The sequence below is a fragment of the Populus nigra genome, chromosome 6 (genome assembly GCF_951802175.1).
Source record: "Populus nigra chromosome 6, ddPopNigr1.1, whole genome shotgun sequence".
Lineage (NCBI taxonomy): Eukaryota > Viridiplantae > Streptophyta > Magnoliopsida > Malpighiales > Salicaceae > Populus > Populus nigra.
This window is the reverse complement of record NC_084857.1, coordinates 16,501,985-16,521,662: the sequence shown is the minus strand read 5'-3', so window position 1 is coordinate 16,521,662 and position 19,678 is coordinate 16,501,985. Positions and strand designations below refer to the sequence as shown.

At 31.0% G+C, this 19,678-nt stretch overlaps 1 protein-coding gene across 2 annotated transcripts; it reads right to left on the bottom strand.

The window, feature by feature from the left end:
• Nucleotides 1–826: 826 nt before the first annotated feature.
• On the bottom strand, nucleotides 827–6,339 carry LOC133696125 (protein NRT1/ PTR FAMILY 4.6-like). Of its 2 annotated transcripts, none has more exons than XM_062118178.1 (5): nucleotides 6,034–6,339; nucleotides 5,804–5,909; nucleotides 5,456–5,673; nucleotides 2,346–2,786; nucleotides 827–2,078 (listed from the first exon to the last, which is right to left on the bottom strand). In XM_062118178.1, the coding sequence occupies exons 1-5, from the start codon at nucleotides 6,034–6,036 to the stop codon at nucleotides 1,119–1,121; spliced, it is 1,728 nt and encodes a 575-aa protein (XP_061974162.1). In that variant the 5' UTR covers nucleotides 6,037–6,339; the 3' UTR covers nucleotides 827–1,118. The 2 variants fall into 2 exon arrangements, with proteins under 2 accessions (XP_061974162.1, XP_061974161.1); XM_062118177.1 differs by having other exon boundaries at nucleotides 6,129–6,337.
• Nucleotides 6,340–19,678: the final 13,339 nt, after the last annotated feature.

Sequence of the window (19,678 nt, the reverse complement as noted above, 5' to 3'; positions counted from 1 at the left end):
ATGGAGTGGTTGTTTGTTGCAGGAAAAATTGCATAAGAAAGAAGGAGAAATGGGGGAGGGAGAGAGGAGGATCGATCACCAGGTTATAAATTAAATATTACTGGTGGATTTATCGACGGAATTATCCCGTTAGGCATTCCATCGGTCATTCTGTTGGTAAAAAGTTTCACGTCACCGTATGATTTGTCTTTTTGAATCCCACTAAATACCATCCGTAATTCCGTTTATATATATCGAGATATTATTTTTGTCGGTATATTTACGGACGAACTTTAACGTCGGGTTAATACTGTCAATAAAGTTGTTGGTAAAAGTTACACGTCATCGTATTTTTCTGAATTTTTTATTCTTTCTTTTCTATTGTAATTCCCTTGGTATTTACCGATAGATATAGTGATGGAAAAATCTGTCAGTAAAATTCACTGTAATCTACTAACAGAAAAATTTCATTGGTGTTTTCGTTTATATTTGTCAAATTTTCTAGTAGTGTGCAGTGTCATTTCCATTTTAAACAAAAATCAAGTTTCTGAGGATCAAATTAAAAATTTTCAAACCAAAACAAACCGTAAGTGTCCCGGAGGAAAATTCATGACGATAAATACTATGAATCTAATTTGCTGGAATTAAATTGAAAACTTTTACAGAAAAGGGACTGAATTTATTATATTATTAACGGATAGGAGAAGAATTTATTGAATTCGTCCTTGATCATAGCGTTGTCGTACCTGTCACACATTGCCTTTGTTTGTTAAGATTTTCTTCTTGTTGTTGTTTAATTTACTACGTATTAATTATGATTATTGTTTGTTAAGTTACTTAAATTCGGTAGCTACAAGAGTGTAATTCAATTCATAAACAACTAAATCAGTTTAAAATATTGTACATGCTGTGGTACCCAGAGTAACACCCCCCATCTTCTTCTGTCGAAGTCTTTTTAACCTAGGCAGGAAACAAAAGAACCCGCAACAGCTATCAGAATGAATTAGCCGGACTGTAATCAAGTCCGGCAGCAGCTCTTGCATATATGCAGCTGGGAGATTTTGCATTCCGAGATGCTGAGCAAGACCGTTTGATGTGGTATGAAGATGCAATTACTTGTTCTCCTTTATCACTTCGATTTAGTTCTTGACTCTTGTTGAGTACTTATACCGGGTGGCCCAGAAAAGGTAATGTAAGAAATTCAGAACACTTAACACACACAAGAGCCAGTAGAATCGTTCCAGATGATGGTGATTGATGTTCGTGCCTGATAGCCATGGCCTATTCTTGGAGTTACCTGTAACATTGTTAACTATTGATACAATCACTGAGCTGAGGTAGTACCCCATTGCCAGGGAGGCCCAAGAGAGAGACATAGCCAAAGATCTCATTCCTGCGGGTGCCTCGGTGAAGAAAAATTCCAACAACCCTGCCAAGGTGAAAAGATCAGCTGATCCTAGGAATAAATACTGGAAGGCTATCCAGAAGAACGTGATTGGCAATTTGTCAACTAGCCCTGAATTTGCAGCAACTCTCTTCCTCTTAATCTCAACAAGAGCTGCCACTGCCATTGCTATTATGGAAAGAACCAATCCGATGCCAATTCGTTGCAGATGAGTGATTCCCATTTCAGACTTGGTTAATTTCCTAGCGAATGGGATGATGAGGTGGTCATAAACGGGTGCTAGCATCATAATGAAGACCACAGGAAACACGGGAAGGGAAGCTGGCGGAACTTTCAAGGAACCAAGCTTGGTGTCCATGGTATCAGCTTGTTGTACAGAAAACGTGGAGAGCTGAGCAAGACAGCAATTGAGCATGATGGTGCAAGCAAATATGGGAAAGATTTTTATCACAATCTTGACCTCTTCCACTTGCTGTACAGTACATTCTAATGCGGAGTGGATTGGCTTGTTTACCACCGCTTTGTTAAGCCAGTCGAGGCTTTTTGTTGGGGTTTCAGCAGGCATAACTGCTATGGAATTATCTATTGCATCCTTGCTGGTTGGATTTGGATTGGAAGGGCTCGTTGTCAGGCTTGCAATGGCATTGCCTGAACTTCTGCTCATACAAGTGTTAACTCCAGCAGCAACCAAAACCTGTTCAATCAAATCCGTTAACAGGTGATTAGTTGCATACGGTATAGAGACTGTATAACCATTCAAAACTGTTTGACGGCCATGGCAAGTTTGAGTGGTGTCCACCAGGGAGCACGCGGATCATACAGTTCTTCTGCATCTCTGGCTTCTTATATAGATGAACCAATATGAACTCCTTTCCATAGTTAATTTGGATATGTATGCATAATATATATATATATATATATATATATATATATATATATATATATCAGAAGCTTAATTTACCTTGGAAATGGTTGCAAGTGGACTGCCAGAAGGTATTTTATTCCTGTAAGCAGCTGATCCAGCAAGAAAGATTGGGATAGACAGGAGTATTGCAATGGTAGAGATTCCAAAGCCCCACACCCACCCTTTGTTATCTTCAACCCACACAACAAATGTGACTGCGATCAGGGCTCCACATGAGAGACAGAAGACAAAGTAATTGAAGAAGGTCGATCTCTGCTTCCTTCCTTGTGGAGTGCTCTCGTCAAACTGCTCAGCCCCGTGAGCCGGCAATGATCCTTTTATCCCTCCAACGCCAAGCGCCACCAGATAAAGGCCTGTGAACAGCATTGCTGCTTTCGCACCATCAATTTGCTGGCATGGGATTGCGGGGTTGCTTGGGTTACAAGCTGGTGGCTTCAGGGAAGATGACCGAGCTTGCACTGTCAGTATCACCAAGCCCTGTTCCAGACTTACAAAAAGCCTACATCAGATATTGTCCGGATATTAGATGTGAGTAATTAATCGAAATATCCGAATTTCCTTTGCTTTTACCCGACCGGAATTTTTTTGCATGAATTATCTGAATTGATCGGGTATTTCATGTAACCCGGTTTTTTTTATCCCTAAGATACCAAGGTTTAAGGATACCGAGGGAGTGATCATAGTTAGCCATCCAATATGCCGAAACTGGCTAACTTCACCTGCCAGTGACGACGCACCAGCGAGCGAGTATTTGAATTTAAAGGGCAAGTCGACAGGAAAAAAAAAGAAAAGAAAGAGGGTCCCTTAGCACGTGTTAACGGCCGCATCAACTTTCACGCTGATCAATTATAGATGATGACGATATGCTCAAAGTCAACTTCATACACAACGATTCCGGGAGTTTTTAAAACAAAAATTTATCACATATTAAGATAAAAGTTTGGAAAGAATAATATCATTTTAGAAGATAGATTCGCTGAAATACAATATTTTCATATCATCACGTGCAGCATCTATTTTTTTAACTATGATAATTTAATATATATTTTTATTAAGAAATTACGAGTTCAAATCTCATTATTTTTATTTATTTAATATAAATTAAACACAAAATAATATGAATATGTATAAATTTCAAGATCAAATGGCTTTCACTTGAGAAAACATGCTAAAAAATAATATAAATTATATCTTAAACATTACCAAACAGTTTAAACTGTTAGATTGAGTTGATTCTTTAACACGAGTTATATAAACCGGTAAATTATTTTAATGTTCTAATTAAAATTTTAAAAAATTATTATTTATCTAATAATTATAATTTATTTTTAGAATCAACCAATCATCAAATTTAAATAACAAGGTGACCAATTCATCCTAAATTTAATTAATATCACAGCTGGTAACCATAACATCAATTAAAATTAATTTCACAAAGACTACCAACATGCGACTAAGAGGGAGTTACCTATAAAGAAGGTCAGCTATAACGCACCATCTACAGAACGGAGGGGGTTAGCCATTGGCAGACCCAAATTGGCATATCTAAAGACAAGGACCGTACTTTGAGGCACCATTCAGAAATTGAGGTGCACGTAGCGAAGAGAATGATGTGACACTTTGGCATGTAGGCCACAAAATTTGTGACCTTTTGGAAGAGACAAAATTATGAGCAAGCAGAAATAAGATAAGGAAATTATTTTTCTGTCCTCCCAAAGACACAAGATTTATTTGCGGGTCCCTGCACTAAGAAAGACGACTGCTCTTATTGGACACGTTGAATGAGTATCGTGTTTTCTGGTCCCGCACTATCATTATTTTTTAAAAAAAAATTATTTAGAAATATATTAAAATAATATTTTTTATTTTTTAAAAACTAAATTTTAAATTTTTTTAAAAATTTACACAAAAACAAATAAAATCTTTGTTCTCTGTTCAACAACTTATAAATTATATCAATTTAATCTTAAGATATTTTTTATTGTGTTTTTTTAACATTACTATCATTTTTATTTTATTCTATAAATTAATACTATCTTAGTGGATAAATACGCAATTCATCGATGAAATTCTAACGTGTAAAATATACTGAAATATTAAATTGGAAAGGCTTCGAATGAAGTTGATAAGATTTATAAATTTGTAATGCAACTTAAGACATGCGTAAAATATGTAAAATCAGGCTCAAGTTATTAATAAGAACTGACCAAAAAAGATACAGCTGAGAAATAAATAAAAAATCAAAACTAGATTGATAAGATTTATAGATATGTAATGCTATCTAGAATGAAAATACGTAGGTATAGATAGGCTTGGTAATAAAGTTACTACGTTTCACGTTGCAACAACAAGATCATTTATGTGCAAGAGGATGATGAGAAGACTCTTGTTTTTTTGCTATAATCTTCCTCTGACATAAGAAGAGGAGTCATCATGGTCATTTAATCAAACCCCGGCCGATTTAAGGAACTAGGACGAGAGCGAGAGAGCTCAAGTTCTAGTTCTACAAACTGACAAACTGCTCCTCCTTCGTCAAGGGCTATATATGCCTTGTTAATTAGATGTGCCCAGCTAGCTACCGTGTTCTCAAAGGATCACTATCCGAAATTATATGAGAGAAGTCCTTGTGGATATTTTAGTGTTTCAATTCAATTACGTAAATGCAAAAGTCAATTCCCTACTGGATCAATGATTCAAGAAAATTAATGAAATGAATACAAGTCACCCAACTATAGCGGCGACTTGTTAGCCACCCACTCCTGGGCACTGTTTTTCTTTTAAGAAGAACCTTCCTTTTCCTTGACAATATGGATTTTTTAGGGTGGTCTTATTCCTCAATCTTAGGAACGATGCAAGAATCAAGTTATAGAGCCAGCTAATCGAGAAATTAATTAATTGACGAAATATTCTAAAAAATTCATGATCTATCTTGCAGTTGTTGTAAGATGGGATTTATTACAGTCAGGACGTGATCATGAGTCGCAGATGTAATATATGTTTTTGTTTTCCAGTAAAAACAAGGGCGAAAGGTGAAAGTAGAAGACAGCCTGGTCCGTCTAGAGAGTTAATTAGACAAGTAAATAGGTTTCAAACAGCCCCATCCCCACCCAAAAGAGAGACAGAGAGAGAGCACAGACTGCAATTACCAGGAATTCAATAGCTGCACTTATCAGGAAGATGTGATAAGTCGTGAAAAAAGTGTCAGCTAGGAAACCTCCAAGAAGGGCCAAAAGAAAAGACGTCCCCATGAAATTCGTGACATTATTGGCCGATTTGGATGGAGATAAGTGCATATACTCAGATAAATATATCACCAAATTGCTCGCATTTGCTAGATACGCCAGGTTCTCCAATATCTCCACACCTACATATATAATTATCGATCATTGTATAATAACATGGGGTTTCTTGAACATAGTAATCGGTGTATTTAATCAGGTATAGAAAAAGACTTTAAAAAAAAAAAAGCATTATTGAAGATCAGTGAAACAGACCCAAGACGTAGGAAGCAGCAAGCATGCCACCATGGAGGCCACGAAGTGCAGGCCGGTTTCTCCAATCCACATAGCCCTCCCATCTGGTCGGCTGGTGTTCGAGTTCCTATACCAAGAAACAAGAAAAAGAAAGAAACCCGTGATGATCATCAGGAGCCGAAGAGAGATCGAAAGCAAATAGTATGATATTTTTTTATTTTTTCTTTTTGATATGAATAAAGAAAACCAACCATGAAGAGGGAGTGCGAACTGCGAAGCAAAAACTAATTAACAAACAAAAGAGAAGAAAAGAAAAGAAAAGGAGAGGAGAGGAAGAGGAACCCACCATCTCTATCTTTCCTTTACAAGGGGGTAAGTTGGGGCTGGATCTTTGGAGAGGGTAGAGACTTTTGATTACTAAAGAAGAGCAGAAAGGATGACTGGTGGGGGATTTAAAGAGTGGAGCAAAGGAAGGGCCAACTTGAGACAAAATGGTCAAGGCTCTTTAGAAAATAACTTTGATGCTTTCAACTCCTTTTTGCGTTCCCAAAGAATTTATTTTTTCTTCTTCAAAATTCGATTTCTAATATATTATGGTTATCTTTGCAAGCAAAACACCACTCTCTACTACTTGTATTTATAGATAATAAAAACAGCAGTGTCTTATCAAAGATTGTTATGTCAAGGTGATTTTTTATTCCCAATTAAGAATCAGAGGTTAACATGTTGTTTGAAAACCTAAGATGCTGGTAAAAATGTGATGTACCAAGATTTATCCATTTTTTTATATATATATTTATTTGAAAGATATTCATTCACTTTTACAAGAAGATTATAATAGTGATTTGATTCATATCTTGCACCTTGGACTCGAGCTAATAACATAAGCTTTAGATGCTAGCTAGCGACCAACCAACATTTTATGGGTTTCAACGATGCATCCAAGACTAGGTGTTGGAGGAGCACCTAACACCTTATGGGCTCAAGCGAAGCACTCGAGCTTATATGCTAGGTAAGTTCCCAATACCCTTTAGACTTGGAGATAGTGTGCCCGAGCCTAACCCCAAAAAGTGTATCTGACCTCTTTAGGCCCTAGCCTTCATTTTTAGCCCAATAACATGGCTTGATATTTATGGGCTCATTTAGTGTCTTAAACCTAATCATTTTTTTCTTTTTTAGCATGTGTAAGAGATATTTTCTCTTATTAATGCATATGTAAGAGATATTTATCTCTTATTAATGCTATAAGATAAAATAATTTTCCAACCCTTTCAATGAAAAAAAAAAGATTCATGAGCTGTAAGTGCCTCTTAAACTACTCAAGTAAGAGATTCAATATTTTACATTAAAAAACACAGTCATATTCAACACAAGAACAACCTTGTTCTTAGAATTTAATACTCTCTAGCATATTTATTACTCATTTTCTCTATAAAATTACTAACTTTACCGCTTAAGGGTCCTCAAATCCAAAAAAAAAACTTTTTGTAGATGTCCAGAAGCACTTATTAAGAGATATTTTTCTTTACTTCAGAGAAGAGAGTTATTTAAATGAGCATTTGATTAACCCATAACTTAATCACCAAAAAACCTTATTCCTTAGTATATCGAATTTTGAAACTCATCTAATCTTAGTCTTTGAAAAACTTTAAATAATATATATGGATTTTATAACAAATAAAAATTATAGATTTGGAAATCATACTAAAAGATGTGTGATTTGCTTTAGAATTGACTAGATTGATGGCTCGCGCTTTGCCCCAATTTCTTTACGGCGTAAAAAAATGATGCTAAAGCTAGCGTTATCATTGAATTTTAAAGAACAAAAAAAAAATCAACATCTTGACATAATAGAAAGAGAAAAAAAAATGATGATTGTTAAACCCCAAGAATCAAGCTAAAAAAAATAATGATGAAATAAAAAAATTAATGAAAAAAAAAAATTAAAAAACAAAGCACTAACAAAATCAAATGACGTTGTCAAAACCCGCAAGTAATAACATACAAACAAGATAATCCAATAGAAGTGTAAGTGTAAGTGTGTGTGTGTGTGTGTAAACAAAGTTTAATTTTAAAAGAATTCGAATTTTGAAGGACAAAAAAAAAAACAACTTCTAAAAACAACCTAGGCTACTCGGACAAACCTCTCATCTAGATCATGAGATAGGAATAACTTGATTGAAAAGAAAACTAAAGAAAATAACGAAGTTTATTTTTTAAAACTAACAACTTCGAAGGATATAACTGAGAAAGAAAATGGCATCAACTCGTGTTAACTTTTCAAACCAATGACCTTAGTTAGTGACTAAATTGGAAGCACCACATCTGGAAAGCAACTATTTAAAAACTTGGCTTGATCCAATGAGTTGACCCGTGTCCCAGGTAATTCTTAGCTTTGATCCAGAGTAATAATGTCAAAAACATAGGTTAACCAATGTTTCGATTAACCTAGGAAAAATCCAGTCAAAACAGGTTCAAACTCATTTACTATTTTTCTTATTTAGAAAAACAAATGGTATAATTTTGAATTTTTTATAAGAATCCAGAGTAACACGATCAAAAACCTAAGTTGACAAATGTTTCGGTTAACCTGAGAAAAATCCAGTCAAAACAGGGTCAAACTTGTTACTATTTTCCTTGGGAAAAAAATTGGTATATTTTTGAATTCTTAATAAAACAAAAAAATTTGGTTGACTTGGGTTAACTCGAGCAAACTCACTCGACCTGTGACCAATAATTGTCCCAGATTGACTCTTGGGTTAGGGCTTAGAAACAATGGGAAAAAACAAGGAGACCAAATCCCAATAAATAAAATGTCAAATGATAAAATAAAAAAAAATTGAAGGATAAAAAATAGCAATTAAGAGAATAAGAACCTCATTTGAAAAAAAAAATTGAGAGGATAAGCTAAAATTTTGAAATGAAAGGCGAAATTGAAAAAAAAATCAAATTGACAAATGAATCGAAAATAAAAAATAAAAATAAAGAGAATGAGGGTCAAATTTCTAAAAAAAAAATCAAGATTATGGATCTAAAGATGAAGTTCAAAACAAATTAAAATTTGACAAAATGGCTAAGAATTAAAATTAGAAATCAAAACATTGAGAGACAAATCTTAAATATAAAAAAAATATTGAACTAAATGGCAAAATCAAAATGAAAAATCAAATTTGCAAAAAAAATCTGAAAAACAAAAACAAAGAAAACTAATTTCTAACGAACTTGATAATGATGGATAAAAATTTTAAAAATAATTAAAAATAACTGAAGTCAACGCCGTCTAACTTTCAGAATATGTGACATAGATTATGAAGCAGGATTACAAAGTAAAAGGCAAATCCAAAAAAATAGCAATATAAAATTTTAAACCAACCAAAATAATTAGGGATAAACTTGAAAAATCAAATTAAAGAAAAAGTGATTTAAAAAATGTAGATTTGAAAAGAAAAAAAAAAGAGAATCAATTTTGACAAAAAAAAAAACCAAATCATAAGGGATAAAATTAAAAAACAATTTCAATTAAGAAAAAGATAAGAACAATTAAAAATAACAATAAAACAATAATAACTATATACTTGGAATATGGAGAAGTTGGATAAATCATTTAGTTTTACTAACTCAAATTAAATGATTTTCACAATTTTAAAACTAATTTCAATATATATAGACCTGGTGGGGTTTAATGATATTAGTGGTCATTTATGTATTGATTTTTTTTTAAATACATCCAAATGGTTTCAATTTAAGTAGTTAGATATCATTGGTTTGGTATGTTAAAAATCAAGGTAATTTTGATTTTTAAAAGAATGGAGGGACACGTGTTACATTTTTATTAGAAATAATTAAAATAAAATTAAAATATTGAAAAACAAATAATTAAAAAACTCAATAAAAAATAAAAAATTGTTTAAAATTTTTGCTGACTTATATATATATATATATATTAATTTTTATTCATATTTTTAATAATAAAAAACTTATTGAAGTGATCATTTAAGTTTTGTAAATCAAAATATGGTATAATAACATTCAATAAATGATGAAGTAATGATGTGGCAAAATATAGTTTTTTATATACATGATTTTTTATTTAATTTTCATGAAAGTTTTGATTTTATGTGTTTGAGATATTTTATTTTTCATTTAAAATTTATATATTTTATAAGTTTTTTTTTATTTTTATATTTAAAATAAAATAAAACAAAATAGCTAGAATTCTTTTTAAAAAAACATCATAGATAAACACAAATTAACAAAAGATATATATACAAACACACTTTTCAAAAGCAATTAAATAATGTTTTAAAACTATTTACAATCATAAGTAAATAAAAAGGTAGCTAGAAAAAAAATTAAAAAAGAAAAGACAACATGAATAACTAAAAGATTTTAAACATTTTATTTATTTATTTAACTTTTAACAATATTAACAATATCAACTATTTGAATAACAAGTTATGCCTTTTATATATAACTAGATGATTACAATATGAGTCCAAGTTGTTTTTTTATATATATAAAAGATAAAACCTGAAATCTTTTGAAAAGAAAACACTATCAGGATTTTACAATTTACCGATGAAATATTTCGTCAATAATTAGACATTAATTTCGGTAGCCTGACTTTTACCGACTGGATCATGGATGGTTATTGTTCATCAATAAATGTTTCCTTGGTGATACATGTTATGTTAATAATATAATTACTAATGGATTTACATACGAAATAAGTGCACCAAAAAAAAAAAACTTGCCCGCAAATTCCAACGGTATTTCTATTGGTGACGATTGCATATCACCGATAAAAAGACCATTTGTAATTTCATTGGTGATTTATGTCTAAATTATTGATGAAATGAACCTGTCGGTGAGTAAATAGTATCAGCAGCATTTCAAGTAATTCTTTTCCAACTTTCTAGAATATACTAATGGACTTATTCTGTTGGTAAGCCCACCAGTAACTTGTTTAATTCTTTTTAAAAAATATATAATAAACAGAGTAGAAAAAAAATAAATTAAAATCAAATATTTATTATAAATTTAATAATTTGTCAATTTAAATACAATTCATCTAGAATAGAAGGGTTGAAAGAGGAAAAGGAAGAGGAAGAGGCCAATCATCGTTGAGACCATGGAGCCAATGAGCACATGTACCATTTATTTGTGATTTTAGCTCCATGCACAATCATTAGAGTTCAACCATCTCAATACACAATTGTTTTATCTCAACAACAAGATGGCTCATCTGAGCTTCAACTTGTTGGTTTAAAATCACCTGAAATTTCCGAGATTGAGTGCTCAGAATCGATTATGAGCATCCAATAGTAGAAAAACTTTAGGTTGTCTGTAACTCCTCGGTCGTAGTGTTTTAGATATCGTAAACTCAATTTATATTGAATCCACCAAATGATCTTACCTCTAACCACAAATCCGAATCGAGTTTTAGATATGTTGAAGGATCGTCGTCGTTTCTCTCCTGCAATCGGGTGTTATATGTTTCCTCGAGAAAAAAAGTCATCTAATTCAAAAAAATTGAAACTTAAGAAAAGAAATTATTGAAATCCAACATACCATGAACTTTTGAGCTCAATTATCCACGAGATGTTGCACCCCTTTTCAACGGATAGCATTTTGCATGATGTTCCACAAAAAGCTCCATCAATTTTGGTTCGCGTCCAAAAACTGTAGTCTGCAAAATAAAATTATTGTTAATTAAATATTTTTATATAAAACAAAAAATTAAAAATATATGTAATAAAAAAGAATATTACCATCCACTTCACATGTGAAACAATAAAATGGATCCACCAGTGTGTATGATAATGGAATCATGAATATCCATGTTCCAGTTCTTCACACTAGACTGCTACCACCACACAAAATGTTTGGACATCACATTCTGAATATATTCTGCCTGTATAACCTCTAAGATGTACGAAGGTTTGAAATCTCTTCAAATTATCATGTCTCTCCAACTTAGAAGACCTCTTTTAGATTTCATCATCATCATCTTCTTCTTCAATTTCATCATTATCTTCTCCATCATAATCTTTTACTTTGATTTCATAGCTATCATCATCTTCATTGACTTATGTATGTTCATTGGTTCTCAAAACATCATTTTAACTCCTCAATGTTAACATCAACAAAAGTATTCTTAGCAACGTGAAAACTTAAATTTTCCTTTATGTCGATAGATGAAGCAACATAATATGGATCAACTAGCTCATCAAGTTGAGAAACATCATCTCCTGCAGTTACTTCAGCACTACCATCCTGAACAACATGAACATGACCTTTAAGATTGGTTTTAACTATGGATAACCAATCAACCCTAGAACTATCTATTTTTTAAGAAAGAAGTGTTTGTGTAATAAAGTTGTTGGCATTGCTTAAAGAAAACAATAACATCACTAACATTGTGATGTCTAGCCTTTGTATTGATTTTAACCAAATCATGATGAGGATTTACTTTGATTTCTTTGTTGGTGGTATCATACCAATAATATTTTAATAAAAAAAAAACTCTATCTTGCTTATTATGATATTGCAATTCAATATCCTCTTCTAATTTCTCATAATAGTTAACTTCAAACTTATTAGAAGTCGATCCCTTAACATAAACCTCATTATTGAATGTTTTTCTACTATGACCATACTTTTCAGTATAAAAAACATGTTCATTGATGAAATAACCGTTATAGCATTTCACCTTTCTTTCAAGACCTGGTCATAGTAAATTTAAAGTAACATTAACATTCTATTTTAATTGATAAACATGGTACATGAATTACAACCATAAACATTTAATGAGAAATATATAATGAATTTAAGTACTCCAAGAGATAAGAATAATTATATGTGTTCTTAACTACGTGAAAAATTGTTCATCTTGTAATTGAAAGATATGAAATTCGGTCAGCTGTGAATTTTTAGATAGTAAAAATTGACGATGTTGCCTACAATGAATTATTTAATCTACCAGTTTATGATAGTACGAGAGAGAAATTGTTCGGAAATAATGACATGTTAATTATTACACTTATTGAATAAAAGGTCTCAATTTATCCCAGTTAAATAACATATTATTATATACATGTCTGAATTCTATTTCTGTCAAATACCTTCCCCTCACAATATTTTTGGTACAGGTCATCCAAAATGGGAAAATTTTGACAAGTTTCCACTCAAAAGAACTTCCCCGTCATCATTATGCATTGAAATGCGATTGATTTTTGTTTTTAAATGAGACTCGAAATAACACTAAATAAATATTGAGATCTTGTCAACAATATAAGTCTTGCATATCAAAGCCTCAATATGTGCTTTGCTTTTTACTTTTCTTTTAAGATTCAACAAGTATTTGCATGGAATTAAATGAATGTTTTGATTTTTTTTCAAAAAAGCAATATAAATTAAATTACAATACATGTGTAATCATCTCTAACCTCTCGAATAAATACATATATCTATACTAGACAGGGCCTTCATCTTTTGACTCAAACAGTAAATATATGGGTAGATGCTCTATTAAGTCGAAGAATGATGAAGAGAATATCATTTGAAGTTTGTAAATTTTCTAGACAATATTCATTTCAAGCCTCTCTATATGTTGGGTATGCAACTTGTTAGAGCATATATCTTTAAATAAGGAACCGATCTCCATGAGTGCATCCTATATCCCATTTGATAATAAATCTCAGTAAGCAAGTGGAATGAGTGTTTGCATAAACATGTGGCAGTCATAACATTTTATTCTATACAATCTGTATTCCTCCAAATTAATTAATCTAGATATGATCGAAGCATGTCTATGAGAAAATTACAGAATTTTAAACTATTGGTAGACAAATAAATATGCATTTTTATATAAGACGAAGCTAGCTTTAGGTTTTGCAACCTGTGACTTATCATAAACCAACTCCATATTTTTACAGTGACAAAACAAAGGTATATTCATTATAGCCTTCATGTTGTCCTTTGTCTTCCTTTTCATGTCCATAACTGTGTTAAAAATATTTTTAAACACATTATTTTCAATGTGTATGACACCAAGATCATGATAGAGGAGGTTAGTTTTTCAATAAGAAAGCTTCCAGAAAATATTTCACTTTACCCGATTATAGATCACACTAAAACTAGAAAACTTTTGCTAACTAGTTTAAAATCCAAATATAATGTCATTGAACTGTGACACCACGTCAAACAATTCCTTACCCGACGGTACCGGCAGTGCAACATCCCTTTCAACTCTACCAATAAAGAAGTCTTTTTTTTCTATACTTCTGATCTGTTGACAAGAACCGTCAATGACAATAAAAAAATATGTTTTACCAATATTTGTTAACGTGAAGGTTTTGTTATTTTCCATATAATATGGACATGTTAATTTTTCATGCGGGCTCCAACAAAAAACTATTCCATACACAGAAAAATCATTAATAGTCCATATCAAAGTTGCCTTCATCTGAAAATTTTGTTTCCTCGAGATATTATAAGTCAAAGTCATGGATGACCACAACTGCTTCAACTCATCAATCAATAATCAAAGGCAAACATCTATATTCTGACTTGGACTATTAGGATCGGTTGTGACCATAGATAGAAACATGAATTATGGCCTTACACATATCTTATATGGCAAGTTGTAGATTATGAGTATCACCAGCCAACAAGATTAAGGAGCAGCAAATGACCCGAATGGATTGAATCTGTTTGTACATAACTTAAGATGTATGTTCCTTGATTTCATTAAAAACTGAGGATGCACCCTATTAAAATATTTTCAGGCTTCATCATCAGATGAGTGCACTATAACTCCATCCACCATATCATATGAATGATGTCATATCATATGCTCAGCAGTCTTTGAAGACATGAATAATCTTTGTAGTCTATGAGTGATTAGGAAGTATCTAAGTTTTTTTTATGTGTGACAAGATTTCTTCATCTAGCAATTCTGGGTTTATAACGAGCATGCTCACACAATCTGCACTCAATCAAAGTTGTATTTTCAAGGTAGTACAACATGTAGAAGTTTGGATACGTGTCCATTTTCTGGTATCCTAGACTTAGAAGTCCTTTATTCCTTTCAAGTAAAATACTTGTCAATTCAATAATTTTGTTGTAACAAGCCTTACTCAGCTCATGATCTGCCTTAATGGTGAACACTTGTGTAACAACTGATAATTTACTGTAATTTGTGTACCCATCCCATAATGGTTCGTTAGAATCTTTCAAAAGACCAAAAAACTCAGTTGCATTATCATTTGGTTCTTCATCTATGATTGAACATTCACCTGCATAATCTTTATTCATTCTCATCGCATCCATAATGATATTTCTATAAGGATTACTATTGTCATCTACAACCCCAAACGCGTTGCTAGAAATATAAGTTGACCCAACCATCTTTTTTACCATGGTTTCATGAGGAACATATGTTTCTATGTGTGCAAACCAACACAAATATTTCTCCATGAATTATTTTTAAAAAAGATGTATCATTAAACATCTAGATTGATAAACTTTTTTATTTTTACATCTTTTACATGAATATCTAATACCACCTCCACTAATATTTCTCCGATTAAATAATGCGTAATTAATAAAACCCTCAATTTCAATACAATAATCCATCTTACGCAATTTTTCAGGTGAATCTTGATACATCCATAAACAATCATCCATTATTTATATCAAACCTATATAGAATATTGATGACAACATGTATTCATTAATTATGTAAACTAAATAAATTAGCTAACATTAGTTTAACTCAAACTTATTAAATCTATTTTAATAGTACTCTTAAATCATTATCAATTATCTACATAAATTCAAATTCATACATATTTACCAAATTTTCAATTCAACAATAAAATTGATATGATATAAAACATACCCATTAAATAAGCTATTTTTTATTTCATTACAAAACACCCAAGTAATAAAATCAAAATCAATTTCATTAAATTACAAATAAATATATTTTTTCAAAATCTCAAATAAACCCTAACATGTAAAACTCATACATTCACACAATAAATTTCTACGTGAAAAAACTACAAAATAAGTAAACACACAAACAAATTACATTTATTACAAAAATATACAATAAGAATTAACATTTTAAAATTGAGTTCAAACAAAAAATAAATAGTTTTGCTTACTTGATATGGGGAATCTTAAAAAAATTGAATCAAAACAATGATGATGACAGACTGAGTGTTGGGGGTGGCTAGATTTGTAGTAATGAGAGGTTGATTTGTGATAAAATGGGGGGAGGGGGTCAATTATTTTTTGCAAAGAAAATGGAGGAAGAAGAAGAAGAAATAGGGGTAGGGGGTCAACTATTTTTTGTAGAGAAAATGGAGGATGAAGAAGAAAAGGGGGAGGGAGGATCGCTTGTCAGGTCATAACTTAAATATTACTAAAGGATTCACAGACCAATATTATAGATGAGTTTATTCCATCGGTATTTTCATCTGTAAAAATGACACATCATTGTTTCTTTTTGTTTTTTTATTCTTTTTTTTTTCACTGTAATTTCATTGATATATATCGATGAAAAGTTTACGTTGGTAAACACCACTAAACATAGCAAATAACTATTTTGTCGGTAAAGTTCACCGCAATGTACCAATAAAAATTTTTCTATCACTATTTTTGTTTTTATCTACTAATTTTATGGTAACGAAAGAACTCTAATGTCCAAGTTGCAGAAAAGAACAGATGATCAATTAGCATAATGTGCAAGTGAAATCATGATAGAATAACTTAAGATAATCGGATCAAGAATTGAATTATTTATTTATAAACAATCTAATGATTAGAATTCAATTTCTCACAACGTGTACCATTTGGCTAGTAAGGAAAAGTTGTTGATGCCTCGCCATCCAGTTTCTTGTATATGGGCTTAGCTTTCATAAACGGCATTCATAGAAGGGAGTCAATTATTTCCTCTCGTTTTTTGTGTTCCATTGTTATAAATAGGATTATCTTGCAATAAAAAACACATTCTTTAATATAGAATTGTTCAGTGGTTCATGAACTTCTTCGTTTGATGGATGATGATAACCTCAATTATTTAAATTAATAATAAGATACGTCTTTTAGTTTTTTATATACAAGTAAAAGACTACAATATTAAATCCAGATTATTATTTTAATAAATTAAAAATTTTAATTTGAAAAAAGAGGTCGATTATATATGCTTGGTAGAATAGTACACGCCCACCACAAAATTATCTCTTGTTGAAAAAGAAATACAATAAAATAGCTTGTAGCCTTCCTTGTGTAAAAAAAAAAAAGGGATACGATTTGTATTTTGTACCCTTGGGGTTTTTTTATTCCACAATAAATTCGATAGCTTTTATACTAATTAATTGAGATTGAGTATTTTTATTAAATGATCTAAGAGAATTTTTTTATATCAATTTAATATATTTAGAAAAATAAAAAAATTTAATATTAAATATAAAATATAAATTTGAAGAAGAAAAGAAATGAGCAGATTTCTTAAAAGCCAATCCGTCGAGGTTTTGTACAATCAAGGACGAATCTATTGCAGCATGTGATTCTTGAAAAATCAATTATCTTCGATCAATCAATCTCTTGTTTTGCTTTTTCGTGCATGAATATTGGCCCTTCATGTTTTGCTTGGATATTTCAACTATCAGTCTGACTATCGACATGTGAACTAACTAAACTTTATTTATTGCTCCATGTGGAGCCATGTGTTTTTTAAACTTTATTTAGGTATCACACTGTAGAGTATTTTTTTAAACAATATTTTTAGTTTGAATATATATATATATATATATATATATATATATAAAATTTCAATTTTTTTTTATTTTTGATACCAACACCTCAAAACCATCAAGAAATAGTAAAAAATCAATTTAATATTTTTTCAAACCAAACACATTTTTAAAACGCCAGCAATCTCAGTTTTAACAACAAAGTTAAAAACCTCTAATTTGAGGTATTAATTCAATATTTTTCAGGGATAATACTAAAAAAATCTTATATACTTTGTTATGTTTTTCATTTTCAATTTAAGGTTTAAAAAGTTATGATTAGCCTTTGTGGCTAACAGAAAAAATTAAATTAGACAAAAAATATTTTTATACTAGTATATGATAAATGTAAATTCTTTTTTTCATAAATATTTTCTCTCTCTTTCAAATGTAATTTATCACTTCGTTATCTCTCCTTTTCTTTTTAAAATCACGACACACCAATACAAAAACACTAAATTAAAAGCAAAATCTTTGTTTTTTTATACTTAATATCTTCATACTAGTATCAAAAGCCAAAAGTCACATGGTGTTATTTTATTCAACTTCTTTGAACTTATAAAAACCTCTAATTTGATAAATTATGGTTATTATGGGCAATCACTAGATATTTCTAAGTTCAACAACTATGACGAGTTTCGTAGTGAGCTTGCTCACTTGTTAATTATTATTATTATTATTATTATTATTAGTATTAGTATTATTAACTACTAACTAAATTGTGTGGGAAAAGAATTGTGCGTAATGTAAGATATAAAGTGTAATCATTGTGAATGGCATTGTAAACAACACTATGTACATACACATTTGTTTTAACTAATAAACTAAAAGTAATTCTTTGTGTATTGTGGACTGTGTATGCTTAACTATGGATTATAATAGTTCAATGACAATTATGCCCTTGAATATGTTAGATAACTTGGTGATTTGGAGAGGGTGTCTTGGGTTTTTTTTATCTATTTTATTCTTCTTCTTTTTGTCATGGCTCAATATTTGCCAAATTTATTTTTATTTGTCATCTAGTTTTTTTAACTAGAGATAAAAAGCTTTTTCCCTCTTTTGATTTCTATCTTCCCTTCTCTTAATAACCCTTCCTTTCCTTCCTTTATGCAGGGAATGAGAAGATAGGCATAAAACTTGGGCTTTAGCGTACAAAAATGAGTGATGATTTTCTGTTTCTTCCTTTTCAAATTAGGGGTTTATAATTGAATTTATGTTTGTATTAATGATTTTTAATTTTTCTTTTAGAATTCCAATGTAGTGTAGGAGAGTGTGTGGACGAGGAGAAAACCATGATGGAGAAAAAAGATCTACAGAGAGACTGAGAGAGGGCTTTTCTTGCATCACTGATGATGAGGGTGGTTATGCTAGTAGTGATTCTTCCACGATGGAGCTAGGTATGTCGAATAGAAAAGAAAAGAAAAGAAGGTTTGTCATCTAAGATCCGTGCTCTCTTCTTTTATTTTTCAATTACCTCTTTGGTTATGAAGCTGCATATTTTTGTTTTAATGGGTTTTGGTTGGGATTCATTTTGGGTTTTGAATTCCTTTTTTTTAGGTTTTAATATGATTTTCTATATTGTGACATTAAGTTGAGGTGCAATTTCAGTGTTATTATCTTGAAAAGATGTAGAGCATTGATGTTTTTCTGAATATTATGAGCTAATTTGCTAAAAATATTGAATTTTTTCAATTTTTATTTCTTTGAGATTCTATTGATGTTATTTATGCTTCTTGGTTGGTATTTTGTTTATGTAGATTCTTTGTTGTTTTGCACTTATTTTTTTTTTCATCTTACTTGCATTCAACCTACTTTCCTGTGATTACTCCTTCCCTAATTATATGTTTTGTTTTTGCTGGTTGTGCTACCCTTTAGTTAGTCATGTTCTTTTGTGTTTGTTTTTTTGTTGGTAACTTTGGCTTTGTGTTGTATTTTTAGAAACCTTAAGAGACATTTTTTATCAGTTAAGGTTTTTAGTTGTCTAATTAATTACTTTGATGTTAATTTAATCTCTTATTTGTCGAATGGAGTATGAATTATTATTTTGTGTTCGGTTGTTTGTTTTTCTTGGATAGTTGAGGAAAGGGGTTTG